The sequence below is a fragment of the Marmota monax genome, unplaced genomic scaffold (genome assembly GCF_021218885.2).
Source record: "Marmota monax isolate L192 unplaced genomic scaffold, Marmota_monax_Labrador192_F-V1.1 WCK01_AAM20220418_F8-fsc00125, whole genome shotgun sequence".
In the NCBI taxonomy this organism is placed as follows: Eukaryota; Metazoa; Chordata; class Mammalia; order Rodentia; family Sciuridae; genus Marmota; species Marmota monax.
This window is the reverse complement of record NW_026695235.1, coordinates 11,059,363-11,087,146: the sequence shown is the minus strand read 5'-3', so window position 1 is coordinate 11,087,146 and position 27,784 is coordinate 11,059,363. Positions and strand designations below refer to the sequence as shown.

General features: G+C 52.2%; 2 protein-coding genes across 2 annotated transcripts in view; one reads left to right on the top strand and one right to left on the bottom strand.

Annotated features, from left to right (window-relative positions):
* The window catches only part of Slc37a1 (solute carrier family 37 member 1), a 61,920-nt gene extending 56,086 nt beyond the window's left edge, over positions 1-5,834 (bottom strand). Inside the window, exon 1 of the mRNA XM_058577214.1 lies at positions 5,696-5,834. The gene's annotated coding sequence lies outside the window, so the exon portion shown is untranslated. The remainder of the gene's footprint in view (positions 1-5,695) is intronic.
* On the top strand, positions 5,662-27,381 carry Rsph1 (radial spoke head component 1). Its single transcript, XM_046438851.2, has 9 exons — positions 5,662-5,796; positions 8,291-8,404; positions 8,502-8,607; positions 13,784-13,874; positions 14,155-14,290; positions 16,934-17,005; positions 23,439-23,598; positions 24,433-24,570; positions 27,193-27,381. Exons 1-9 carry the CDS (start codon positions 5,743-5,745, stop codon positions 27,243-27,245), a joined length of 924 nt encoding a protein of 307 aa, XP_046294807.1. The 5' UTR covers positions 5,662-5,742; the 3' UTR covers positions 27,246-27,381.
* The last annotated feature ends 403 nt before the right edge of the window (positions 27,382-27,784 follow it).

The following is a 27,784-nucleotide window of genomic DNA, read 5'->3' as shown; positions in this document are numbered from 1 at the left end:
TGTTCCTGTCACAAAGATAAATATGATAGGTCCCCGTTCTCTAGGGTCTCACAATCGTGTTGATAACGAGTCTACAGTGGGCCTCAAATCCCATAATGTAGAGATCCCCCCAAGTCTATAATGTAAAAAATTTTCAAGTTTTAAATAAAAAACAAAACAAAACAAAACAAAAATTTAAGCACTTTAAGATTAAAAAGAACATCTCTTTTTGAACTGTTATTTTCAGGAATAAATATTTTGCACATATTAAGGGAACTAATAAAAGGAATACACTGGTGAATCACAATTATCCTAAATGAGATAATCTTACCTTGTTTAACAAATGCATGTTTTTACACTTCAATTTGTGTTTGCTTGGGAAACTCTTCTATGTTCTCTGAACTGAAAGCTTGTCCTTTGTGTCATAAATAGCACTAAGTTGTTACTGTATTACCCGGATGTGGTTGCCAGGGGCTCAGTGTGGCCCGAGAAGATATCAGTCCCGTTCTCTTTTTAGCACAGGAGCTCAGAGCTCAGATGGTGAGCTCTCAGGAAACCTAAAACTACCAGCCCAGTTTAGAACCATCCTGGCTCTCTTCTTTGTACAGGGAGAGGGAAATGACTGGTTTAGCATTCTCAGCGACTGTTTGGTCTACAACTGCTTAGAGGCTTGTCCTAGCAATTAGGTCTCTAAGAAAGAAACCTGGAGAGAGAAAGATGATTCAAACAAGCAGGTAGGCTGCAGCCCCAGGAGGAGGGGAGCAGCAGTACACAGCTGCGGAAGTGCTTTTGGTCGTCGCCTGAGACATGAATGAATGAAATAAAGAGAAAAGACTCTTGAGACAATGTTTTCTTAAAAGTAATATGGAATCTAATTTCCTTAAGTAACATTCTTCAAATTTGTATTGAATTTTTCATTCATTCTTATGTGCAATGCTGAGTCAAAATGATTCTGGTATATCCTTAGAGTGAAACACTAGTCTTTTAAGAAACTTCGGTGACTTTTGACATGTTCTAAGTAAAGGCACATGACGATGGTGAGGGATAAGTGGGCATTCCCACTTCCCTGAGTGCATTAAGTAATTCTGAATGATGTGAGCATCTGCTATGGGCCAGGCTTTAGGCTAACTGTGGAGTGCAGTCCTTAAACCTGGAGGTGTAAAGAGAGGCTGACCCGGAAACAGACCACGGCAACTTAGGGAGCCCAGCAGAGCCCAGCCGGAAGCAGGGCAAGCAGAGCTGGACGCAGCCAGGAAAGGTGTGCCAGGAAGCTTCCAGATGGCCAGGTATTAAGGTGAGGAAGTGCTCACCAGGTAGAGAGACAGGGAACTGCATTTCAGAAAGAGGCAGAATCTATGAGGAGAGCTGGAGAAAGTGACATAAATAATTAGCAGCAGTTAACCACAGATGGAGAATAAGCATTGTTCTCAAAATGATCAGGAAAGACAAACTAACTCATAGGAGAGGCTGCTTTACCCGTCTAATTTTCAAAGAAGAAATGTAACCCACAGGGGGCCTGGGAGCAGGGAGCCGAGCACTGGGTGCTGGTGGCCGGCCACGCCAGGAAGCCTGTGGTCCTCTGCACTCAGTCTTGCTTTCCTCCCCACTGGCCCAGTCACCCACCCCGGCTCTGCACAGCTGGCTTCTTTACAGGTGCATGGGGATGTGGACAAAGATGCAGGCATGTAGGTGCTCAAGTGACTTCATCCCTCCGTCCACCCAGGCACCTGGGCAGTGGTCTCTGTGTTCACGGCACACTTTGCCATGTCACCAGCGTGTGTGAACAGGTATCCTTTTGTATGCATCACGTGTGACAGAAGGCTTAAGCACACACATTACTTTTCTACAGAAACACACTAACTCTCTAGAGGAATTCCAGGCCACTTTGATCCTCTGTAGTCTTATCCGATCCTCAGGGCCCTCCTGTAACTTGGGCAGGGTGAGCCTTATTCTGGGAACACAGTGCACAGTGGCTCAGTTTGCCGGCTCCTCCCTGCCCTTTTCTCAGGGGACCCGACTCATCCTGAGGCAGGGAAGGTGCGCCATCACTGCAGAACCAAGTGGGGGTGCTGTATGTAGTAGGTGCTGTATGTAGTGCTGTAGGCCAGGTATATGGACCAGACTCCATTTTACCCTGTCTTATAAGAAACGCTTCTCCCGTGGGAACACCCGACCTCTGAACCTACCAATAGTTGCTTAGCATAACATGTTTGGCAACACAAAATGGCAATCCTTACACAATGTAAAGTTCTTCTCTTTTTGGTTCCCATTTTTCTTGGCCATGTACCCTGTCAGAAATTGATTATCTAGACATTAGTAACATCCTTTAACTTGCACTCAGCTAGGGTCATTTGATCCACTTCCCTTCTGTTATGACTGTGGACGTCCCGTGGGCAATACCAATGTGTCCCCTGCAGTATTTCGCTAACGGCTCAGCTCAGCTTCTGTACCCCTGCTTGCTTGCTTGCTGCTATGCCAACCTGGACGCAGTTTTTGCTTTTAAATACCCTGAAATGCTCAGGCTCGGGGCTGTTCCTTGCAGAGACAGTTATGGGTCCTGCAGGGAGCAGCTAAATAAAGGCTGGCTAAATAAAGACTCTCCAATTCGGACAAAATGGGCTTGGTGTTTTCTGAGCGGTCTGCCCCATAACATCAAGAGAGAACCAACTTTATTCATTATGCCCATTCTATTTGTTTGTTCTGTGGTGCTGGGGATCAGGGCCCTGGACATGCTGGGTAAGCACTCTACCACTTAGCCACACCTCAGCCCCCATGTCCACTTTAAAATGAAGGACTAGCCCAGCCACGAGGCACCACCGTCTTGGTCATTGCTTTTTAACTTTGGGGATTAATGTGGAATTTGCCCCAAATGGCTTTGAAATTTCTTTTGGAGTTCCTGATATAACCCCTTGGTTTGTGAGCCACATAAATATTCAGATGTAGTTAAGTAACTGATATCCCAAGAGAGCACCTGAAAAACGAAGTATGATTGAAGAAGAATGATAGTAAACAAGAAGGAAAAAAGAATAAAAAAATATATACTTTCCTTTCTTTGCCTTTTCCAAGTGCTGCATAAAGCACAGCTCTGTTGCAAAATGATGTCTAACATTTATTCTGGAACACATGTTGGCTGGGCACTTTCTCTGTGCCAGACACTGTGTCATGGGCATGTGCTTGGGTTGTCCCCCAGTGTGCCATATGTATGCCAAGTTTCTGCCATTTCTTGTCTCCATGCTAGCTGACTTCCACCACTGTTTGCCCTACTGGCTGTGGCATTACTGAATAATCCCACTTCCTGTGTGAAAAATGATTTATATCTCTCTCTTGACATTTGCTTCAATACCCTTTCCGTCAGGTCTGAGGGAGCAGCTCAGCAGGGGGGCACTCACCTAGTCTGCAAGAAGCCCTGGGTTCTATCTCAGTAAAGCAAATAAAAAAAAAATCCTATTGTTTACCTGCATACCTCAGGGAGGTGTGTGTGTGGGTACCTGGTTACTTCTTCCTTGTTGGTTGCCAATTTTATTGGAGCTATGATCTCCAGACAACTAATACACCTACTTGCATCTAAGAATCCACATGTCCATATATTTCTAGAAACTTCAGTGTCTGCTTACCCTTAAGTACATTAGTGCTAATGAACATTGGCATAAAAATTAACATAGCTGGGCACAGTGGCACACACTGGTAATCCCTGCAACTCTGAAGGCTGAGGTAGGAGGATGTCAAGTTCAAGACCAGCCTCAGCAACTTATTGAGGCCCTAAGCAAATTGGTGAGACTCTGTCTCAAAATAAAAATAAATTAATTAATTAATAAAAAGAGCTGGGAATGTAGCTCAGTTGGAAAGCAAACCTGGGATCCTTTCCATATTTCTATCTGAGCAGAGATCTAAAGGCCCCGTGGACAGGTATCGTGGCCGTGGCTGAGCACTTGCTCTGCACTTCTGAGTGCCATGGGGGAGATGAGGACGGCAGCTTGGCTCCTTAGGTTCTGGAAACCAGACAACCACATGGACGTCTATCACTGAAGCCAGAGCGGGGTGCCTGTGATAGATGTGGGCTAAAGTACAGCATATAAACTTTCAGCTATAAAATGAATATGCTCTGGGTATCTAATGTACAGAATAGTGACTGTGGTTAATGATGATGCATTTGTTTACTTGAAATTTGAGAACAGAGCAGATTTTAAATGCCCTCATAGCTCCATATACACACTTAAACACAAACAGTTACTGTGGATGGTAATGGATGTGCTAATCTGTGGTATTCAGTACACGTGTGTGTTATGTATATCAAATCATTCTGTGTATACCTTGCATACATAGCATTTTTACTTACCAATTAAGTATTATTTAAAAATTGCCACTTAAATTTTAAATTTTGTCACTCTCAGACCTTTACAATGGATGGATGGGGTTGAAGATCATTCCTCCTCCAAGCCTTATTCCCCTCTCCCTCCTTCAGGGTCCTCTCATAATGGGTCTGGAGCTTCTTTGGGGAAGTAGCTCCTTAGCCTGTGAAGAATGGATGTGAGTTCTGCCAGGTCGAATGGGGAGAAGGCGGCATTCCAGGGAGAGGGTGCGGCACAGGCAAACAGGCATCGAGGCTGGAGGTTGGAGGTACTTTGGGAACATGCTGTTTGGTTTATCTGCAGCAAGCAGCAAGTGCAGAAAGGGGAGGTTGGGGACTTGGAGAGATGGAGTGCTTGAGAGTGAGACTGTCTGTACTTGGGTTTTGAGCACAGGAGGCGTGTGAAGCTGGTAAGAGACCAGAGACAGGAGGCAGAGAGACTGGCTTGGTGGGAGAGTAGGGAGGCCTGAGTCTGGGTGACAGCAGAGGAAGGAGATCCAGGGACCTTGGCGGCTGAGTGTATCAGGTGGCTGTGTGAGTGGAGGTGCCGGCAGCCAGAGGACGGGAATGGAGCTGGGTGTAGGACACCTGAGAGTGGCCAGGAGTGGGCTGATCGCGGGGTTGGGGAGGGGTGTTCAACCGGTGGATGTCAGTGTGGAGGCGCAGCTGCTGAGGCCAGAACAGGCCTCCAGAGGGGAGGAGGCGTTTACAAACCAAAGAAGACCGTGGCGCACACATCTTTGGGGACCACGAACACCGAAGGGGCAGAAGAGCTTGGAAAGGTAAGAAGGAGGCGGCATCCCAGGGAAGACACAGAGGCCGCGAGATGGGGTAGCTCGAGAGCTGGAAAGTGCCCGGGAGCCCTTCCTCCTGGGGGCCCAGCTCCCAGGTGAATCCTTGCAAGGACAGCAGCCTAAATTCCGGGGCCAGGTACACTGAGACCAGGTGAGACGCCCGGGTACCAGGCTCGCCCAGGACCCGCCCCCTTCCTCTTCCAGGGAAGCGATTGGTGCCGGCGCCTCCGCGTTGCTAGGACAACGCCAGGGTCGCTCGAGGCTCCACCCCGCGCCTTCCGCCACGCCCCCGCCACGCCCCTTCCTCTTCGCGGGTGGCAATTGGTGGAGGCGCCCTCCCGTTGCTAGGGCGGTTTCCCGGCTGCCGCGCGCCCGCCCGGCCCCTCGGCCCCTTGGGCACCGCCCCACCCCTCGTGGGCGGCGATTGGCCGAGGCGCCCTCCCGTTGCTAGGGTGGCACGCAGGCTGCCCCGGCTCCTCCCCGCAACTCTCGCCCCGCCCCTCCCCGGCCTGGGGGAGCGTGGGGGGCGCGTCTCCATGGCGACGCCGGACGCGCCAGTGAGGGTGGCGGGTACCTGCTGGCTAGCGACGTGGCGGCTTGGATCCCGGCTGAGTCGAGGCCATGTCGGACCTGGGCTCCGAGGAGCTGGAGGAGGAGGGAGAGAACGCCATTGGGGTGAGCTCCGGCAGGAAGGGCTTCCGAGTGCGCGGTGGCGGGGCCTCCGGGGTCGGGCGCCGCAGCCCAGGCGGGCGACAGCAGCGGCGAGCCGCAGCCCCAGCCGGCGGCACGACCTCGCGGGCCTCCCGGGCGGCGCTGCGTCCCGGACGGCGAGAGGTGAAGCGCCGTGACGTCTGGTTTCCACCTCCCCTCGCGCTCCCCACTCCCATCCCGCCTCCCATTAAAGGCGAAGATTTCCAGGCCCGGGGCTTTGGAATTTCCTTCTCCTTGTGTTAACCACAGTGGAGGCATGTCCTTAGATGACTGGATCATCCCAAGCTGCGGTGTCGCCCTTGAATAAGTCATTTCTCTTAACTGAGCTTTGACCCCGCAGGGGTGACGTGAGTGGAGGAACGCTGCTTCCTGGCAGCCTCCAAGAGGTGCTGAGAGGCCCTGTGCTCAGGAGGGGCCAGAGACATCACCACGCAGGCCCTTACTTTCCCGTTTCCTCTGCCCTGAGCAGGGTCGTTGGAATTATTCTCTCATTTAGGCAGGCAGAGAGGAGGTAAGGTATACAGGTCCACTGATGTGACTTGGGCTTGGGCTTGTGTGGGCACATTGTTCTTCCCTAAGTCAGGGAAAGACCCCTCTCTGCTGCCAGATTGGGAACCTTGGCTTCTATGTCTGTGCCATACAGAGTTAAGAGTTCCAGAATCAACGAAGAAATCTAGCACCTCTTCTGTAATGCTACTGGTGCCTGCTCACACTATTTTTTTTTTTTTTGCCAGCTCTGGGCACCAATGTCCCAGCTTCTGCCTCACTTGCTGCTCAAAGCTAGCACTTCTATGCCTGGAGCCACCTGGCCAGTTTGAAGAACCAGTGCCTGGGATTCACACCCCCACTAGCTAGTGCAACAGGCAGAACAAGCTGCAGTGAAATCCCGGCTCCAGAGTCCTCTGTGCCACGAGTTTGAGGCTGATACTTTACCTGAAATTCCTTTCTTGCTTAGCTGCTTCCTCTCTCCTGTCTATTCTCCCTACTCTGCCTTAGGTTTCTGGTGCAAGCACTTAAAAAAAGTAACTTATTCAAGGTGTGCTTCTGGGAAGATCCAACCTACAATTCCTGTCTAGAAAGCTCTCTCGTTTGTATCCTCAAATGGCTCTATTGATTTGTATCTGTAACCATTCCGTGTCCATGATTTTGAAGTTTAGATTGTATTTGGGGTCACCTTAGAGAATTTCTCTTGATGAGCCACTTAGCAACTCAGTACTGGGTGTAGTAGGAGGCCTTGGAGGGGAGATGGGCCTTTGTATGTTTTGATGGAGACTAATCCTGAAACAAATATATAAGGTCACAAATTTTTATTTTTGGCAAGAATTTCTGGACTAAGCACTACTAGAAAAGGTCGAGAATCAGGGGGTGGCGTGTCTCTGAAGTCTTCATTGTCCTATGTCTGTACCTGAAGCACATCGAGACAAAAGCCAATTCCATGGCTTTAAAGATTTTTTTATTTTTTAATTTTTAAATAAATATTACAGTTTATATTTAAGTTCTGCAGATGATGCTGTCAGCTTCCCAGGCTAAGTTATACTGCTTCCACCATGTCATTATATGCACTCCCCACCCATGTAGTAAGTGTTATGGAATGTTTATTTTATGAAGGATAGGAAAAATAGGGGAATTACAAGCTTCTGTTTATTTATTTATTCATTTTTGTTGAGACAGGGTCCGGCATCTTCCTACCTATGCACCTGTAGCTGCTGGGATTACAGGCACATAATACCTTTTGTTTTTGGTGCTGGAGATCAAACCCACAGCCTCATGCACACTAGGCAAGCACTCTACCACTACACTACGCCTCCAGCCCAATTTACTTTTAGACAGCTACTCAATTATTTCAACTTAGGCTATGAGTGTTTGACTCTTAGTCTTGTGATAAGGAGGTTGAAAAGCAGATAGACTTTGCTGAGTTAGAACACAGTAGGTAAAGCCCCCTGTACTCCCAGCACCCTCCCACCCTTCTCCCTGCTGTCAGAATTTCCTTGCAGGGCAAAGTTCTCTTCAGGTTACAGATACTCTAGGTGCCATTTGAAGGAAGATTGACTTCTCTTGGGACATTTGCTTTTTTAGTGCTGGATTATTGGGTGATGTGAAGAAGGAGGTGTCTGCAGCTGCAGACCTGCTCCAGCTGCCTGTGCTACGGCAGAAGCATATTCCCATAAAGAGCAGAGCACATTAGCACTCTGCACACACTGGTTGATCAGCACAACATACTGCAAGCCCCCGTGTTGGGGGAAGTGAGACTCCCACATGCACTGCTGCCCCAGCTGTGTGGCCCTGGACCAGTGCTGTTTCACAGCAGGCTTGGTCACCTGCATCACCTGCATGATGGAGTAACTGAATATATGCCGAGGTTTGGGAGGATTCATTGGCACAGTATGTACAAAATGCTTGGCACGTAGTTAGCATGTAATGAATGTTACCTGTAATTCTCTTAATTTCTTTTACCCAGGAATATGAAGGGGATCGGAATGAGGCAGGTGAACGGCATGGACACGGGAAGGCGAGACTGCCCAATGGTGACACCTATGAGGGGAACTATGAATTTGGTAAAAGACATGGCCAGGTCAGAATCAGTGACTTAGGCGGGTGGTTTTCCCTACTGATTATTAGTGAATATGAAATTCAGGAATGATATCAATTATGCAATCGATGTATTTCAGGGGATCTACAAATTTAAAAATGGTGCCCGATACATGGGAGAATATATCAAAAATAAAAAGCATGGTCAAGGCACGTTTATATATCCTGATGGGTCCAGATACGAAGGTAAATGTTATCACAATCACATTCTGGTTTGCAGAGGTTCTTAGTTTTGCCTTTTTACTTCTATCTTTGAACTCATCTGTGGGTACTGTAGTATACAGAAAGCCTACTGTTCTTCATATTATCAGTCAGTAAACACAAATAGTGTTCCTGTTTTCACAGGGTTGGCACAGCAGTCAGAAACCTTGTAACTAACCTACGGACTAACTAGTGAACCTACAGTGGAAATTTGACTCTCCTTGTTGCCAGCCCACGCCCTTCTGAGGCCTGGGGACTGGGAGCACAGGCCACAGGTGTCACAGGGCTCCATGGCTCCAGGTGCTCTGTAGCATTCGTCCCCTGAAGTCCTTGCTGTTTTCCATTCCTGACAGCCTCTCTTCTGATGGACACAGGGTTTCTTCAGACCCCATAGTTCCCTTCAGCGAGGGGGCTGTCTGCTAAGTGGAGCTCCTGTCTGCCAACATTCCTCACATGCTGACATTATGTCACAGATGACTGTGCCACCTTATTTCTAGGGACCTCATTGCTGCCCCTCTGCACCGCATCCTCTAGTGTGATTGCAACAGTCATATCGCAGACCTGGCAGAGAGCAGGTGGGGAGTGGGCTGTGAACCTTTGGGAACTGAATGCAAAATTCTGTGTTCTGTCCCTTCCCCCTGGATAAAGTTATCTGCTTGTCATCAGATTTCCAAAAGATCCCAACCTTGGAGTGTGGTGATGACAGGTGATGTTGTATGGTGGCTTTGTCTTTCCTGCCTTGGCCTCCTGGCCTGCAGCCTGAGGACGGCATTAGCACATGGGAGCACCCAGAGCTCTGCCCAGTGACCATTGGCAAAGACCACGACATGACGAGGTGACAGCATCACTTCTTATTGAGGCACTGTGTCCTTCACGTGCAGCTATGCTCTTGTGTGGGTAGCTCTCTGTCACCCTGACACAATCCTGAGACCATCATTGGAAAAGGAGGAAGGCTTTCTTTTGGCTCGTGGTTTTAGTCCATGGTCATTTGGACACATTGCTTTTGAGTTTGTGCCTTTGGGGACACTTATCCAAACCATACCTGTCCTGTCCTAGATAAAGCAAGGAAAAGTGGTGATTATAGAAAGGGGATGCTGTCGGTTCTGAGACCAAGCTGGAGAGGGTATGTGCCTGCCCCATTAGAGGTAGAGTTTGTGTTGGGTTGTTTCCTAAATCTTAGAAGCCTGCTCCAGCATGAGCACCATCTGCTTTTTAAATGAACTTTAAACACTTTAGGGCTTAATTTAATTCTTTCCAATTCCTTATGAGCCCAATCTCAATCTTGTCTCTTAATTTTAGTGTGAATGCTGATACAATTCAGACAACATAAACAGTAAATAAAAAAATACTCAGAATAAGCCTTTGCAGGAACTTTTAATATGGAGATTAACCAACTAAAGGAAAACTCATATGACTCAGGACACCAAGTGCATGGGTTTCCACACCAAGCCCAAGCCGTCTCCAGCTCTGCTGACAGCTGGGCTCCCGGGGTTCCGCCCAATGCTGGCACTGACTGCCCAGAGTGAGTTAGTGTCACCCGCAGCCCCACAGGCTGCTTCCTATTCAGATGCCAGGCGACCCACTCTTCTGTCCACTTTAATGGCTAATCATGGCTTCCTGTGACCCCTTCCTCATATTTGGTGATTTGATTTAATGGCTCACAGAATTCATGGAAAAACTTTACTGTTACTGGGTTATTATAAAGGTTATTCCAAAGGAGACAGATAAATCGTCAGATGAAGAGGTACACAGGGTGAGAATGGAAAGGTCCAGATGGTCTCATAACCTAGGGGCATGAGGTGTAGTCACGGCCCAGAGATTTCTTCTCTGACTAAAGCTTAAATAAGTGTCTCATTTCACGAAGACAGTAATGGAATCTCAAGTCAGAAGTTGTGATATTGTGGGCTCAGTGAGTCAAAGACCTTCTAATCACCAAGTCTAACTGTGACTGAATGATCCATGCAGTGTACTTGGGTTAACTGCCATCTAATGGCAGATGGCTACCTGCAGGGCAGTGTGCTCAGCCTAAGGACCATGCAGCGCCAGGCCCAGGACTGGCCTCCCTGCGGCTCAGACGGGTCTGAGGAGGGTGCTGAGGAGGGTGTGCGGATCCAGAGCTGCAGGAGATGAGCTGGGAGGTGTTCCTGGGCTCAGGTGCTCAGGGGTGGTGGGAGAAGAGATTGCAGGGGTGGACGGATACCACACGTCAGAGAGGCCCTTGGACCACCTCTGTCCATTTTGGAGTTTGGGGATAAGGCCGGTTCAACCTGTGAGGCTTGAAAGGGGAAGGGGCGTCACTACTGCATGCTGTCTTGTTGCCTGCCAAACAGAACTGAAGAAAGTGCAGTTTCACAGTGAAACTGGAGAGACACGCGCCGCGATGGCTTCCTGGTGGCCTGGCTGGAAGCTCTGAGGGGCAGTGAGCCTGGACTCCAGGAGAGGGGACTTGCAGAGGAGAGTCGTGGCATTGGAACTGGATGTGCCGGAGTTCCATTCTCTCTGGGGCTCCACTGCGACTTGGGCAATGCACGTGGTCTCTGCGTCCGGCAGGCCACGTCGGTTTCTGCATGTACCAAGTGCCCGAGGCCAGCCCGTGTCTGGCATGCTGATGCTGCGTAAATGCTAGTTCCTTCTCTGTCTGGCTGGGCCTGCAGTGTTGGGATCTGGCTTTCCAGCATCTCAGAGGACAGGAGAGCTTCGTGTGGGAGCTTTTCTTTTTAAATAGTCTCTAATCCCCAGAATGCCAGACTGGGAGCCTGGTGACAATGGCAGGGTTGGCATCTGACCCCCTGCTCTCCCAGAGGAAGGCCCAACCCCAACCAGCCAATCAACTGTAGGGGCTACTCCTGAAGAGAAATATAATTATAAAACTTCTGTTGCCAGATCTAGAATGATGAGGAAGTAGAGGGTCAGTGAAAGGAGGACTTTGAAAAGAGTGAAATGCATAATTAAAGCAGTATTAATGAAGTTTCTGAATGTCGTTCACTTGGCTCATGGCCACTCAAGACGCCCCAGCAGGTGACCTTTCTCCAAACTGCCTGCTCAACTGTATAGGGCTCATTGCCCTGGGTAGAGTCTCTGACTTTGAGTAGGACTTAAAAAAAAATTTTACTCATCAGACCCCATTGGCATAAAATTCAGTGTCTTTTATAATTTAATTGGCCTCTTTAACTTCTTAAAAATGTGTGCAAAATATGTAGTACTTTTTTCTTATGGAGCTACCCTGGATCCCAGCTCACATGCTCAAGAGAAGGGAGATGTAGTCGTTTTGTCCCAGTCTTTTGCTGGGAAGAAACCAAATGATGTAACTGTTCCAGCTGAGGTGTCTTCCCCAGGGGTGTGTGGAGCCAGCTCCCAATGGCTCACAGAAGCCAATTCTGCACTTCTATATGTAGCTTGAAATTGGCCACAGCAGGACTATCGCCACCACAGAAATCGGTCGATGCTGCAAATCCAGGCACATTATTGTCCCTTAAGATGCAGGCCGCTCCTCTGGGACATCTGCACATGCTGTATGTCCTCATGGCTACCTCAGGTACCTAATGTGTTGTTTCGCGGATTTCTTAAATGTCTGACTCTGCCCCCCTTTGCTCATCTGGGAACCTGCCCTCACATCACATCTGGGAGCCTGGCCTTGGTAAGCCCACCCTTTTCTGAGCTGTTTTTCAGGTGGTGGGCTCTGCTGCTGTCCGCCTTCTATGGATGGCACACAGGCCAGCCTCTGTCCCCAAGCTGGTGCACACTCCTCCAAGACAGTGTCATCAGAACATGTTCTTCAGAAAGTACTCAGGACACTGTTGTTGCTGGACGAATTGTAGAGGGATTGAAGAACGTGTAGCAGTGCCTTCTGTGGATAGACTTCGGGTCATTCCTGGAAACACACCTTGTGGGTGGGTGACTGGCATCTTCTGGGCACACCCTGGGCTCTTACTTCCACGTGGGTGTGTGTCCAGCGTTCCTGCCAGCCAGGAGCTTATCCAAGTTTGGGGGCCCTCATTACCTTAAGAAAAAGGATGTAAAGTTGGTACAGAAGTGAATTTCTACTGCTAATGAGAAATAAGGATACGTCGAACATTTAAAAATACCACCACAACACAGTCCAAGGGTAACTGAGGTTTTTAATTGTTTTTATGGTACTGGGAATCGAACCCAGGGCTTCCTGCCAGTAATTTTTATGAATTAATATCTGACACACTTCGAGACCAGTTTTCCCACCATGGTTATCTAATACTTTCTGAATACCTCTCCATAAGAAAACAATTTTGTAATATTTTTATAGAGATCATAGAAGGCTGATTTCATCTTTTCTCATTGATGAACATATTTATCAGACTTAGCTGCTGAGTTCTCATAGTCTAGGAAAGCTCTGTTCAGCTTAATGCTTTGGTATTGGTGATAGGTCAGTTTTTTCTTTTTCTGTTCTCACAGTGCTGGGGGCTGAACCCAGGGCCTGGTGCATGCTAGGCACATGCTGACACTAAGCCCCCCGCCCCCCCACCCCTGGGGAGGTGACCGTGGGAGCCACAGGCCTTCTCACTTTTCCAGCGCAGGCTTTAGTCGACACTCTTTGCTCTAGTCCTCACTGCAGGGCTGGGTCGTGAGCCTGCGATGCCGTTGCCAATTTCCCATTTCCCATCCAGTCTTCAGGTAATTAGGAAGGCCAGTGTGGAGGTGAGTGGGCAAGGCCAGCAGGCCAGGGAAGGGGGCGCAGAGGACTCTCTGAGCCTGGAGGCTCGGTGGGTGGAGGAGGGAAGCTGGTGAGTGCCGAGGCTAGACCCCTGAGCTCGACCGACTTGCCGCTGGATGCCGAGGGCACAGAACGGAGCGTGGCATCAGGATCTCCGGCAGCAGGCCAGACAAGCTTGGCTGGATCTCGCCATGCCCCTGCCTGTAGGTGCCGGGGGTGACTGTGGCCCACGGGCACACACTGCAGCAGACCTGCCCAGGGAACCCAACCCAGCTCTCTCTTGGCTGCTCTCCAAAAGGCTCAGCCACCACATGCCAGCGGCGCAGGGAGAGGGGCTCAGAGGAAGTCAGAGGAGCCCTGAGGCCTTCACCCCTGGGGTTCAAACTCTCTCTTCTGTGGAATTTCCTGAGCCCGTGGCTCAGGGCATCATTCCCTGCTTCTCACCTGGGCCTGCTTTTGTGTTGTCCCTTGCAGGGGAGTGGGCGGACGACCAGAGGCACGGCCATGGCGTGTACTACTACGTGAATAACGACACCTACACCGGGCACTGGTTCGCTCACCAAAGGTTGGTCTGCCCTCGGCCTTAGGGCTTATTCTGGAATAGGAACACGGTGACAGATGTGTTCAGTTGCTAGGGTTTGTCAGCAAAGTCGTGACCAAAGTCCACTTCCAAGTGTGTATCTTAATGGCCCGTGGGAGGTGCGGAACCCCAAGCTTCCTCTGTTTGGACCCAAATGGCTTGTGAGCTGGCCTCCATCTAGGCCGTCCGTGATTTCACGGTCAGCCCTGACCCCGGAAGTTCTTTCAGGAGGTGAGGTGATGCACTGGGCCCTTGTCTTAACCAGGCACGGGCAAGGCACCTACTTCTACGCAGACACGGGCAGTAAGTACGTCGGCACCTGGGTGAATGGACAGCAGGAGGGCGCGGCCGAGCTGGTTCACCTGAACCACAGGTACCAGGGCAAGTTCATGAACAAAAACGTGAGTCTGTGGGAAGGGAGAGCTGATGATGAGCTGGGCAGTCGCCCCTTCCCTAGCCCTGCAAGTGGGATGGAATGGAAAATATGAAAACACGGGGTGGACCGCTGTGTCTCTAGCCCGCTGACGCCCAGAGGGCAGGGGGTGGGCGGGGCGGGGGGGACACTGGCCTGCTTCTCTGCCTCAGTAGCTGTCCCCTCATCCTCCAGCAGAGCCCTGTGTGTCTTTATGACACGACGTCCTACCCTCTGGTTCTATGTGTCCCTGCTTCCTGGTAGGTCAGGCATCCAGTCTTTATTTCCCGGATTCAGTCTGTGGATGCTTTGGCTCTGTCTCCCCTGGGAGGCAGCCCTGGGGAGCAAGACCCCTGAGCTGCCTTCTCCTGCTGCAGGCCAGACCACCCCCAGGGCGGGGCGGGGGCGTTGCAGGCTGGCCAGAGTGCCTGCCTGGCTCTGGAGGCCTCCTGTTTGGCCGTTTCTGCTCGCAGAGAGCTGGCTCTCACAGGGTGCGAAGGAACCCTGAGGAGCTCAGAACCTGCCACTTGGGCATTCGACCAGATCCAGAGTAGAAACTCCCTGACGAGAGCGTCTGCTGAGCAAGTGGATGGGCTGGAGTTGACGCCGGGGCCTTTGGCTAACGGAGTGGGTTCCCCTCAGGCTCTGAAAGTCCACTCAGGCTCTGAAAGTCCACTTGTCCTTTGCACGTCATTTGTGCCCTAAGCATTGATTTGGAAGAATCAGTAAGCTAGATGAGGCTGATCTGAGAAACTGGAGTAAAAATGCAGGCTTTGTCCTCCAGTTAGAGGACACAAGTGGCCAGTTAAGGTCACAAGTGGCACTTGGGGACCTGGGAAGGGAGGGTGGAGTCAAACCCCAGCCATTTCTGCGTGACCAGCAAGGAAGGCCCCTCTGCTCTCACCTTTACCAGGGAGGTGGTGCTGGAATGACCAATCTGCTGTTGTCTCTGTTTCTACTTTTATTAGCAATTTTGTCTGTAAAGGCCTCCTCCTCCCTTGGCTCACCTGCACACACCTGTTCTATAGATAGAGGTGTCACAGGACCCTAGAATTGCAAGGGAGCTATTTAAACTGACGGATTATAGCCCTGCCTTGCTGGGAGGGTTTAGGTAGGTTGGGCCATAGAGCATGGAGGCTGTCTGAGCTTTCACACCACAGTGGTTCTGCCGACCGGCCACAGGCGGTAGTTCCAGCAGCAGGAGCACGCACCTGCTCACCAGCACTGGCATTGTCAGGGGCAGAGGTGCTCCTGTTGCTCGCGCGTCTCCCTGGGCACTAGTGAGCTGGAGCATTTTTCACAGCATTAGTGCTGGTTTGTGTTTCTCAGAAAATGGCTCATTCATGTCCTTGCTGACAAGCGGTATCAACAGTGTGACCCGGGTGGAGATATAAAGAGGCACAGAGAGTCTGAGGCAGGTCCCAGGGGACACTGCACTCGAGTGCTTGGTGTGGCTTCATTTCAAATTGATGAGGGATTGACGGGGTGGCATCAGCAAGAGGCCTGGGACAACTGGGTGACCATGTGGGAAAGAAGGTGTTCAGGGTTCCCTCAGCCTACAGAGGTGGGTGCTTCCCAGGAACGAGGAAGAGGCTTTAGTAATCAGATCCATTTATAAAAGCTTAGTAGACTTAAATTCATAAGAATAATCCTTTATAAATAGAAAACAGTAAAAAGAAAATTTAGGGGATGAATGACAAAGGGGGTTAGAATATGCACAACTTTTAATATATAAAGCACGTTCCTCCATGTGATTTAAACAGTCCCCATAAACACGTACAATCATTACACGTTAATCGAGGATTTAAAAGATTGTTTGAGGAGATAGAAATGTTAACTACTCTCATTTGATCATAACCCAAAACATACCTATGTGAAATTATGGTAACCCATTTATACAATCAAAAACTTAATTTAAAAATCATGAAAATCTTAAATACCTTTGCTAATAACCTAAAAGGTATAACTTAGAATTATGAGATTTCCAATTATTACATAAAAACCATAAAGATAGAACAAAATGTTAATGTTTAGGAAGAATAAGGGTTTGAGGACTTGGAGACTCACTCTGTAGAAATGAAAATTATTCAAGCCTCATTCTGGTTAGAACACATGAATGTTTTAGTCCGGGAATTCACTTCTGGAGATGTGCCTAAGGATGCATCTCAGAGCGGGCTTGCTGTCCTCCCTGTGTCAGAGGAAGACCCTGGCACAGCCGGTGTCAGCAGCGGTCACCGAGCCAAGGGGGTTCCCTCCCTCAGGTGGAGGACAGCCAGGCTGATGGCTGGCCCTGTGGCGGGAGGTCTTTCTAGGGCACGGATGGAGTCACATTGCAGTGTCATAGTGTTTTAAATGACCCTGTCTACTAGCAATGGGGTCACAGAGGAGGTGTCAGCACGTGGGCAGCGGCCCTCTCGGGAGTTTGCCTGTGGGTCAGGCTCATCAAACTGTAGGTACGAATAGGGCAACTTTTATAAACTAGTAAAATGTGGCTGAAGTTTTACACAATTACTAGACAGGACACATACGTGGCAATCCCGCTGGACCGGCCCGGGGACGTGGTGTGGGGTGGGCTCTGTGCTGGGTGTCATGCCTCGAGAGTGATGTGCTTTGGGGTTCTCTTTGCTCGTAGCCTGTCGGCCCCGGAAAGTACGTGTTTGACATCGGCTGTGAGCAGCATGGCGAGTATCGTCTGACAGACACGGTGAGTGGAAGTGTGGCTGTCGTCGGCGTGCCCAGAGGAAGGGCTGGGCAGTGACGCGGACCCTGCTGGTCGGGGTGATTTGTGAGGGGCGCTGTGCCAGCTCTTCTTGGTCTGCGTGAGCTCGGGTGGGACTCAGCCACTAGGAGTGCTGAGCGTCATTTCACAGTTGTGCAAGTCCGGACCTGGGTTTTGTGAAGAGGAACCAGCTAGTCCTGAGTTGGAGAGTTCTGGACAGTGTTAGGTACCAGAAGGACAACGAAAATCTGTCACCAGTGCCACCACAATTTGTCTGGTTATTTGTTCATGTGTTGGGTGTGCACCTTGAATCTTTTAAAGCCTGGTTGGTAAATGATTTTTTCTTTCCTTTCCAGTATTTAGCATTGATATCAATACTAAATTGATGTTCCCTGGTGAACATTAAAATGAGCCAGGTAATATCACCATCATGAGGCCTCTAGGTACGGGTGTGTGTTGGGGGTGATGGTTTCATTCCTGTCATTAATGTCTGAGTGGTGCCTGTGCCTAATTGGCAACTTAGTGAAATTTCCTGACCATGGTGCTAGTTTTGAGCCTTGGACTTGCTTATTTACTGATATCATTCTCACTGTGAGAAGTTCTGAATTTTTCAAAAGAGATTGAGCCTGGAAAAAAGTGTTGAATTGTGTTTTTGTTTTCTTTTTACACAGGAACTCTGAAGTTCCTATGTACCCTTTCCTAACGATCTAAAAATAGATTGTAAGCACACTCTCCCATATCCACATATTTTCTTTCTTGAAGAGAGCTGGAGAACCGAATTCTTGGTGTCAACCTCCACACCAGTGCAGTGGTGTCTCCCGTCTGAGGGGCTCTGATCCATGCCCCCCAGTGAATACCTGAAACTATGGATGGTGTGGAGTTTGTATACACTGAACTTTTACCTGGATGTACACGGTTACCCTGAAGTTTTATTTATAAAGCAAGAGGTTAGCATGGCCAGAAATGAAATGTAGCAAGCATGACATGAGTCTGTATACAGTTATGTGGATGTTGCCTCACGCATACCTTGTTGTACTACAGTCTCAGTGACCTTAACATATTATTTTTTTCTTTTCTTATTGAGAACTTTTTCCCTTAAATGAAGCACTTTGCAGTTTTTCTTAAACCTATCCAAATCGCCAGCATTTGGATATTTCTGTGATTTGGGGCCATTTTTAAGTAAAAGTAAGAGTCACTTGAACACTGTGAGACCGTGATGGACAATTGGGTCATCTAGACAGCTACTGAGTGAGTGATGGGTAGGTAGCATATACAGGCTGGACACCGTGGATGAAGGGACAATTTGGTCCCAGGTGCAGCAGGGTGGGACTGTTGCATGAGATTCCATCACACTACTCAGGAGGATGTTCACTTTAAAACTTACTAGTTGTTTATTTCTTGAATGCTCCATGTGATGTTTTCAGACCAGGTGGACTGTGGGCAACTGAAACCGTGAAAAGTGAAACTATGGGTCAGGTGGGCTGCCGTCTCTCTCAGCTGTGGCTGAGGCATTTCAGATTGACTTGCATCACCCATGGGGACTGTGTCGCCCTGACTCTTCTCCACCACTTTCAGGTGCTCATGAGATGAAGGCAGGTCACCCTTGCTCACTGAGGGGCTCTGCTTGGCCCTGCTCAGGGCTCCTGCCTGACATCATCTGTAGGGAATGTCCTTCCTTTACCCTCTGCTGGCCCCAGCTTAAATCCTGACTGAATTCAGAACCAGTTTTTGTGTTCAGTGTTCAGATAATTTTCAAACCTGACTTTCTCATTTTTCTCCTTAAACTCTCTCAGATGCTAAAATTGAAGGCATCTTTGCCCCTTAACCTGCCATGGCTAGTGGATGCTCAGGCCCTCCTAGCTGTCCCCTGAGTGGCCAGGGACTGCGTGGTCTCCAGAGCACCTGCTGTTGGCCTGACTCCTCTCCTGGGGTGCTGCCCTTCCTGTGCCTCTCTCTGGCTATGGCTACTCGGTTCCCCCAACCAACCCACTGTCCTCTGTGGTCTACAGAGTAGTTGTCCACCTCCTTTCAGTGACCAGGATCTTCTGTGGTCTCACACAAACCTTCCTCTTAGCTGTGGGTCCTGCTGTTTTGCTTTGGATCCCCTCTGATGCAGCTAAGAGCCACCAGCCAGGGTCAGGTCCTGGCTAACCAGAAATCGACAGGCTAAAACGGAGGCCTCACCACCCCGAGCACGGTCTCTTCAGGGACCCCAGGTGCTTCACTCAATTCAAGGTGGCTTCCACAAGCCATCTGCATCTGGGAGAAGTGGAGGGGAGTGGGACGTGTTGTCCCACCGTGTGCTTCTCTAGCAAGCTGCAATCATGTTTGAATGTGGCCACGACACACAGTCGGAAAAGCAATCAGCCTTATTGTGCAACATGATGGTGACACATTTGGTACATTTGCTAGGCTCCCCGGGGTTGGGCACCTCCCACCTGTCCCCCAAAAGAACCTGGTTGTGAATCTAGCATGTTGCCCCCACTGGTAAGAATCAGCCTGTAGTCCTACTGTGATTCCACAGGCATGCCACCAGGGGCAGTGCGGAGAAACAGCCAAGTGGGGGCCCTCCTGGCACCAGTTATCAGAAGCCCGTATTTCAGAGTGATGAGAAAAACAACGTCAAGAACATCTAAGGGGCATTCACACAAGCTCCTCATACCATTGCTCTTCGGGGAGCACCACCAGGAAGCAGTGCTCACCCCTGAGACCTCCTTGTAAAATAGGCTGCCATGGGTGCCAAGGACCATGACACAGAAAGCCTAGCTGTCCTGTTCCCCCAGTGAGGGGACCATGTCCCCTGCATAGGAGCCGGTAAATCAACTGAAGTGCTCACAGTCCACGGGACAAGCCTGGCCCACCTCCTGTCCTTTTAATGAAATCCTGGATTTAGCCAGGTGCGTTGGGACACTTGTAATCCCAATGACCAGGGAGGATGAGGCAGGAGGATCGTGAGTTTGAGGCCAACCTCTGCAAGTTAGGCCCTGAGTAACTTAGTGAGACTCTGTCTTAAAATAAAAATGTTTAAAAAGGCCAGGGGATATAGTTCAGTGGTGTAGCTCCCCTGGTGTCAATTCCTGGTACCGAAATAAAATAAAATAAAATTGTGGGTGTAATGTGTTTGTATAGATCTGTAAAACAAAACTTGCTTATATTTTATTTCTTTGTGGTGCTGGGATTTGAACCCAAGGCCTTGGATGTTGTAGGCAAATGCTCTACCACTGGATGACACCCCAGCTCACCATTTTTTTGAGACAGGATGTCACCGTGTTGTCCTGGCTGGCCTCTGACTTCTGCTCCAGTGACCCTTCTGCCTCAGCCTGCCATGTGGCTGGACCACACACCTGCCTGCGTTTGGCCATTTCTACAGTTCAGTGGCACTAAGGACATGCTCTGAGTCTTGTCCGCCGTCCCAGTGGAAAATGCCCGCCTGGCAATGGTACCCTGTCACCCCTCCCGCTTCCCCAGTGGCACTGAACCTGCTTTCTGTGCCATGAATGTGCTCTTTCTAGATAGTGTATACAAATGGACTCACACAGTCTTTGTCCTTCTGTGACCAGCTTATTCACTTGACAAAGAACGTAGTGTTGTCCTCCAGGGTCAGGCACATTGTGGCCAATGTCAGACTCTCCTTCCGTTTTGTGACAGAGTGACGTTCGTTGCCTTGTCGGACGGGCTCATCCATGCTTCTGTTGATGGTCGTCATGGGCTTCTGGCTTGTGGCGATCGTGAAGGATGCTGCTGTGAACGGGTGTTCCAGGCCCCGTCCGAGTGCCTTTTCCAGTCTTGGGGTGTTACCTGGGGGCACCGCAGGGCAGCATGGTGTCCTGCTGCTTAGCTTTCTGAGGGGCTGCTGGATGCTTCCTACAGCAGCTGCGCCGTTTCCCTCTGCCCAGTCCTGGGAGAGGGGCCTACCTCTTGTTTTTGCAAATAGATTTGTTGGCACTAGAACCCAGCCGCTGGCCCACGGACACTGCCTACGCTGCCTTCACGCTGCCAAGGCAGAAAAGGCACCTGATGCAGTCGCCATGTACTGGTCAGGGCTCTCTAGAGGGAGAGATCAACAGGAAGGATGATTATAGCAGGGGGACTTATTAGGCTGGCTCACGTGACCAGAAGCTGGACAGTCCACAGTGGCCGCCTGCAGGCTGGAGAGCTGGAGGAACCAGTAGCTGCGCAGTCCAAGAGGCTGAAGCCCCAGAACAGGAGGGATCAATGGTGACACTTGTCTGTGACCTAAGCCTCCTGGAGAATCACTGGCCGAGTCCCCTTTGGAAGAGAAGAAGGGAGAGTCCAATATCCTCAGAGGATCCTCAACAATCAAGGACCCGTTCAAGAAGAATGGAGCTTGCATCTGTTCCGCTCCCTAGTTCCTCCAACTTTTACTCCATTCAAGCCTCCATCCTATTGGGCGGTGCTGCCCACACCTAGGGAGGGTCTCCATTTCAGTTGGCTGTCCCACATGCCAATCACTCCTAGATACACCCTCACGGACGCATCCATGATCTTATTCATCCTTGGCATCTCTTAATCCAGTCAAGTTGACAACTCGAATTGACCATTACACACTGTAATGGCCCCCCAAATCTAAAACCTTTGTTGCAACCCCTCCGGGTCATTAAATTAGTTTAGCAGACTGTGAATCACAGTTTGAGAAACAAATTCATAGAATAGAAAGCCTCCAGGGGATCTTGGTGGTAGAGACCAGAGCACTGGGCTTGTGGATGTGGGCCACACTGCTGGAGGTCTCCGGTGGACCGCAGTACCGCAAGCAGCTGTCCCGCACTGCTCTCCATCCCCTGGTGCCTGTGGTGCAGACTTGTCCATGGCTCCTCTTTGGCCTTCTTGGGGAGAAAATGACATGCTTTTAAGTTTTGATCTTTTTTGTTATTAACTACTTCAGATAAATCCCCCCCACCCCTTTCTAACAAAAGTCCTGTGTTTAGTGGTTCTTTCTAAATGATCTTCCCTCCCTCCCTCCTCCCTCCATTCCTTCCTCTGAAATGATATGCCTCGCACCAGGTTCCTGAGTGTGTTAGTTTGCCAGTTTTAGTTTGCTGCTTTAACAAAACACCACAAACCGGCTGACTTAAACAACAGAAATTAAACAACAGAAAATTTTGTTTTGGGATGGAGGTAATAATTTAGTCCATCACACCAAGGAGACAGAATCCAGGAGTCTGGGTTGTGCATGCAAGTTTTATCGGTGCTCTGGGGTCGGTGCTTTGAGAGGGAGTGAGGGAAGCAGGTTGGGCAGAAGTGGAAAGGAACTCTCAGGTGACCTGGGGAGCTCTGAAGCTGGGATGGTTCCTCGATATTTGCTGAAGGGCAGCAGGGACCAGGCAGCAGGTGTCTGCTGCCGTGGACAGTGGTGTGGGGCCCCCGGCTCTGCAGCATTTCTGGTGGAGGCTGTTCCTTGGGAGGGACTCAGTTATGAGCAGCTGTTGCCACTGTGGCCTCCCAGCAGCGGGAGGCAGGAGCTTGGGATCCTGGTGGAGGACGTGCTGGTGCGTGGAGGGCCGCTGCCCCTGGGGAGGTTCCCAGAGTGGGGACCCTGGACCAGGAGTGTCAGTGTCCATGCGCCTAGAGGCCGCCACCCAGACTACTGAATCGTACGTGGACTCTGCAGGTGGATCCGCGGTCTGGGTTTCAAGGAGCTTTCCCGGTGGCTCTGCTGCAGGTCAGGTTGAGCCCTGCGGTCCTGGAGCACTGGTGTCCCCTTCCTGGTGATGGAACTCAGACACTTTGAATCCAAGTAGAGTAATTTATTTCTGAGCGACTCAGAGGAAGACGAGTGTTGCTCTTTCCACAGGTATTACCATCTGTGCGACAGTGAGACTGCCACATTTATAGGGTTGATGCTCAGCTTTTTGAAATTTTGTGATAATTACAGAACTGAGAAGTAGACAAATATGCTTGTCAAAATTGACATATGTGGGCTGCCAACAATTGTCGGAATTACATGTTGTTACAAAACGCTCCATGTTTAGAGATGCTGATGTCTCCTTTCGCTTTCCTGGAATGCTGTTGCCCAGAATTGTTGACATTAGGACTTCCATGTTTACCCCTCTTGTCACTCTCGGGGCTTGTCTGATGCTGATGTTCTTTCTGTTGTTTATATAAACACATCAGAGCCAGCGTAGAGGTTGGAGGGGACTTGCAGCCTGGGCTGTCCCCTAGCTCCTGCCAACAGCTGGGACGCCGGGCCTGGGAGCTCACGGGGCCTGGAAGGCAAGCAGCACTGCTTGGTCTTCCTTCTCGTCTCATGCCGGGGTGGCGGGAGGTTGGTCTGACCATGGAGCAGGGTCACCAATAGGCTCTGACAGTTCAGAACCTGTCCTTTCTTTCTTGGCTTTTAATGTTTCAAACCAAGGTTATATAAGTGTGGGTGAATTTTACATTTTTGTACTTAAAACAGGAAAGAGGAGAAGAGGAGGAAGAAGAGGAGACATTAATAACTATTGTCCCAAAGTGGAAAGCTACCAAAATCACAGACTTGGCCCTGTGGACACCGACCCTCGCTGAGGAGCAGCCCCCCACTGAGGGGCCGGGCCAGGAAGAGGTGGTCGGAATTGAAGGTGCGGAGCCCCAGTCCGTGGGAGCCGCGCGTCCTGCTCACCTGTGTGGTGGGCTCCCTGGGATGTGGCCCGTGGGCCAGTGTGGTGTGAGGACATCGTCAGGGTGATCATTTGGGATCAGCTACCCTCAGGGAGAGGAGGCGGAGAAGACAGGATCCAGGGGACGGAGGAGCATCCCACGGACGTGCAGGCGTCAGCTGCCCGGGGTTCCTGTGACCCCAGGCGTCAGGGGCAGCACGGCGTGTGCATGTTGGCCGGGTGACTGACAGTGCTGGTGACAGTTCCTTCCTGGAGGAAGATTCAGGCAGCACTCCCCCCACCACAGTGTCACCCAGGGTGTCGTCCACATGCCACAGAAAGTGAGGGGGGCTCTAACTGGGTGACTCCCCCCACTTGCTAGGGTTGAGAGCCAACTCAGTAGAGAACAGTTGGATCGGCACTGGCTGATTACTGGTTCCGATAACTGGAAAGTGAGTTTATGGGACAAGCTCAGGTGCAGCCGGGTCACGCCAGCACTCTCTTCCCTCTGGGATTAACGGTTGGACTCTACTGACTCGTTGCACAACCAGCTCAAGAGCCCCGAGGCACAGAGGGTTTCTCTTTCTCAATATTCATATCCAGATCCTCAGAAGGAGACGGCCATCACGAGCCACTTGCTGCAGTGGGGCTGGGAGTGCTGTGTGGGCCGGGCTCAGGCTGCAGCTGGGTGGCGGGATCCTGGAAGAGAGGGAGGGCTGCTCTCGGGAGGAGGGAGGGCCACGCCAGGGAGCTTCCCGGCCACTGGTCACCTTCTTTTCCCGCTGTCCTCACCTTCTGGTCCTTGCTTTGTGTCAGGCCGGGGAGAATCAGAGGAGGAAGCCCAGGATATGCCCGAGGGTTATGAGGGTGAGATGGAGATGTTGAGGCCGTTAGGCGAGGACCAAGACATCTACCCGGAGGAGGCCGGGGAGTACGGCTACGACCTGGACCAGGGTGAGGGGCGCAAGGGCGGGGGGCATGAGGGTGGGGAGTGCGAGGGTGAGGAGCGCGAGGGTGGGGAGCACCAGGGAGAGGAGCACCAGGGAGAGGAGCACGAGGGTGAGGAGTGCGAGGGTGAGGAGCGCCAGGGAGAGGAGCACGAGGGTGAGGAGTGCGGGGGTGGGGAGCACCAGGGAGAGGAGCACCAGGGAGAGGAGCACGAGGGTGAGGAGCGCGGGGGTGGGGAGCACCAGGGTGAGGAGCACCGGGGTAAGGAGCACGGGGGTGGGGAGCACGAGGGTGGGGAGCGTGAGGGTGGGGAGCACCAGGGAGAGGAGCACCAGGGTGATGAGCAAGGAGCACCAAGGTGAGGAGCACCAGGGAGAGGAGCACGAGGGTGAGGAGCACCAGGGAGAGGAGCACCAGGGAGAGGAGCACGAGGGTGGAGAGCACCAGGGTGGGGAGCACCAGAGTGAGGAGCACGAGGGTGAGGAGCACCAAGGTGAGGAGCGCGGGGGTGGGGAGCACCAGGGTGAAGAGCGCGGGGGTGGGGAGCACGAGGGTGGGGAGTGTGAGGGTGGGGAGCACCAGGGAGAGGAGCACCAGGGTGATGAGCAAGGAGCACCAAGGTGAGGAGCACCAGGGTGGGGAGCACCAGGGTGAGGAGCGCGGGGGTGGGGAGCGCCAGGGTGAGGAGCACGAGGGTGGGGAGCACCAGGGTGGGGAGCACCAGAGTGAGGAGCATGAGGGTGAGGAGCACCAGGGTGAGGAGTGCGGGGGTGGGGAGCATCAGGGTGAAGAGCACGAGGGTGAGGAGCACGAGGGTGAGGAGCACCAGGGAGAGGAGCACCAGGGAGAGGAGCACCAGGGAGAGGAGCACCAGGGTGGGGAGCACGAGGGTGGGGAGCGCGAGGGTGAGGAGCGCGAGGGTGGGGAGCACCAGGGTGGGGAGCACCAGGGAGAGGAGCACCAGGGTGGGGAGCACGAGGGTGGGGAGCACCAGGGAGAGGAGCACCAGGGTGAGGAGCTCGAGGGTGAGGAGCGCGAGGGTGAGGAGCACCAGGGAGAGGAGCACCAGGGTGAGGAGCACCAGGGAGAGGAGCACGAGGGTGGGGAGCACCAGGGAGAGGAGCACGAGGGTGAGGAGCTCGAGGGTGAGGAGCGCGAGGGTGAGGAGCACCAGGGAGAGGAGCACGAGGGTGGGGAGCACGAGGGGGAGGAGCACGAGGGTGAGGAGCTCGAGGGTGGGGAGCGCGAGGGTGAGGAGCTCGAGGGTGGGGAGCACGAGGGTGAGGAGCTCGAGGGTGAGGAGCTCGAGGGTGGGGAGCATGAGGGTGAGGAGCGCGAGGGTGAGGAGCGCGAGGGTGAGGAGCTCGAGGGTGGGGAGCGCGAGGGTGAGGAGCACCAGGGAGAGGAGCACGAGGGTGGGGAGCACGAGGGTGGGGAGCACCAGGGAGAGGAGCACCAGGGAGAGGAGCACGAGGGTGGGGAGCACGAGGGTGGGGAGCGCGAGGGTGAGGAGCACCAGGGAGAGGAGCACGAGGGTGGGGAGCATGAGGGTGAGGAGTGCGAGGGTGAGGAGCGCGAGGGTGAGGAGCTCGAGGGTGGGGAGCGCGAGGGTGAGGAGCACCAGGGAGAGGAGCACGAGGGTGGGGAGCACGAGGGTGGGGAGCACCAGGGAGAGGAGCACCAGGGAGAGGAGCACGAGGGTGGGGAGCACGAGGGTGGGGAGCTCGAGGGTGAGGAGCACCAGGGAGAGGAGCACGAGGGTGGGGAGCACGAGGGGGAGGAGCACGAGGGTGAGGAGCTCGAGGGTGGGGAGCGCGAGGGTGAGGAGCTCGAGGGTGGGGAGCACGAGGGTGAGGAGCTCGAGGGTGAGGAGCTCGAGGGTGGGGAGCGCGAGGGTGAGGAGCGCGAGGGTGAGGAGCGCGAGGGTGGGGAGCTCGAGGGTGGGGAGCGCGAGGGTGAGGAGCACCAGGGAGAGGAGCACGAGGGTGGGGAGCACGAGGGTGGGGAGCACCAGGGAGAGGAGCACGAGGGTGGGGAGCACGAGGGTGGGGAGCACCAGGGTGAGGAGCACCAGGGTGAGGAGCACCAGGGAGAGGAGCAGGAGGGTGGGGAGCACGAGGGTGAGGAGCACCAGGGAGAGGAGCACCAGGGTGGGGAGCACAGGGTGGGGAGCACGAGGGTGAGGAGCACCAGGGAGAGGAGCACGAGGGTGAGGAGCACGAGGGTGAGGAGCACCAGGGAGAGGAGCACGAGGTGAGGAGCACCAGGGAGAGGAGCACCAGGGTGAGGAGCACCAGGGAGAGGAGCACCAGGGTGAGGAGCCCGAGCGTGAAGCCAGAGCCACACGCAGGCGGAGCGTGGGGCTCACCCTCCTCCCACCATGCAGTCCTTGGGCCAGGCCCAGGGGCCTGGAGGGGCCGCAGAAGGCCCACTGTGAGCTCAGGGGGCCCTCCCACAGAAGGCTGCTCCGGCTGCCTCCTGCTCAGCAGGGCTGCCCGTCCAGGATGCGGTGCTCACTCCTGCTCTCCCAGCAGGGCAGCCCTGGCTCGGGCCCCTTGGAGACAGGGTCGTGGCTTTTATTGTGTCAGGTGGTTTTTCCATATACTCAGGTTTCCCTTTTCTTCTCAGGAAACGTGAGCTTTGAAGAAGAAGAAGGCAGACAATCAGATCTGCAGGACTGAGATCCAGTGGGGCAAGGGTGCAGATTGCAGCAGGTGGCGGGGTGGGCAGTTAGGGCCAGTCAATCTTTCTTACTTAGTCATTTGTTAAGTTGGTTTGCAATTGAAATAAATCTTCCGGTTATCTTTTGTTTCTGAAGCAGTCTCTGCTGCGATTCTTTGAACTGTTTCCTCCAGCTTGGCCCAGGGTTCCACCAACTGCCCCCATACGGAAGGAAGGTCGAAGGAAGGTCAGCCATAGATAAGTGTGGTGTGGGCTCTGACCCCACCTACCGCCATCCTTACCCCCTCCCTCCTCAGGCCTCCCTAGTCCCTGAGACACAACAGTATTGAAACAAGGCCCGTGAATGACCTTGCAATGTCCTTGTCCGGGTGTTCAAGTGAAAAGAAGACGAGTAGCTTACATCAAAGCTGGAGGTGATGGAGCCTAGTGAGGGAGGCCTGTCCCAAGCCAGCAGGTCCCAAGGCAGCTTGCTGCCAGCAGTGAGCCAGGCTGTGAACGCAGGAGATGACAGTGCTACCGCAGTGCACATGCAGGTGGG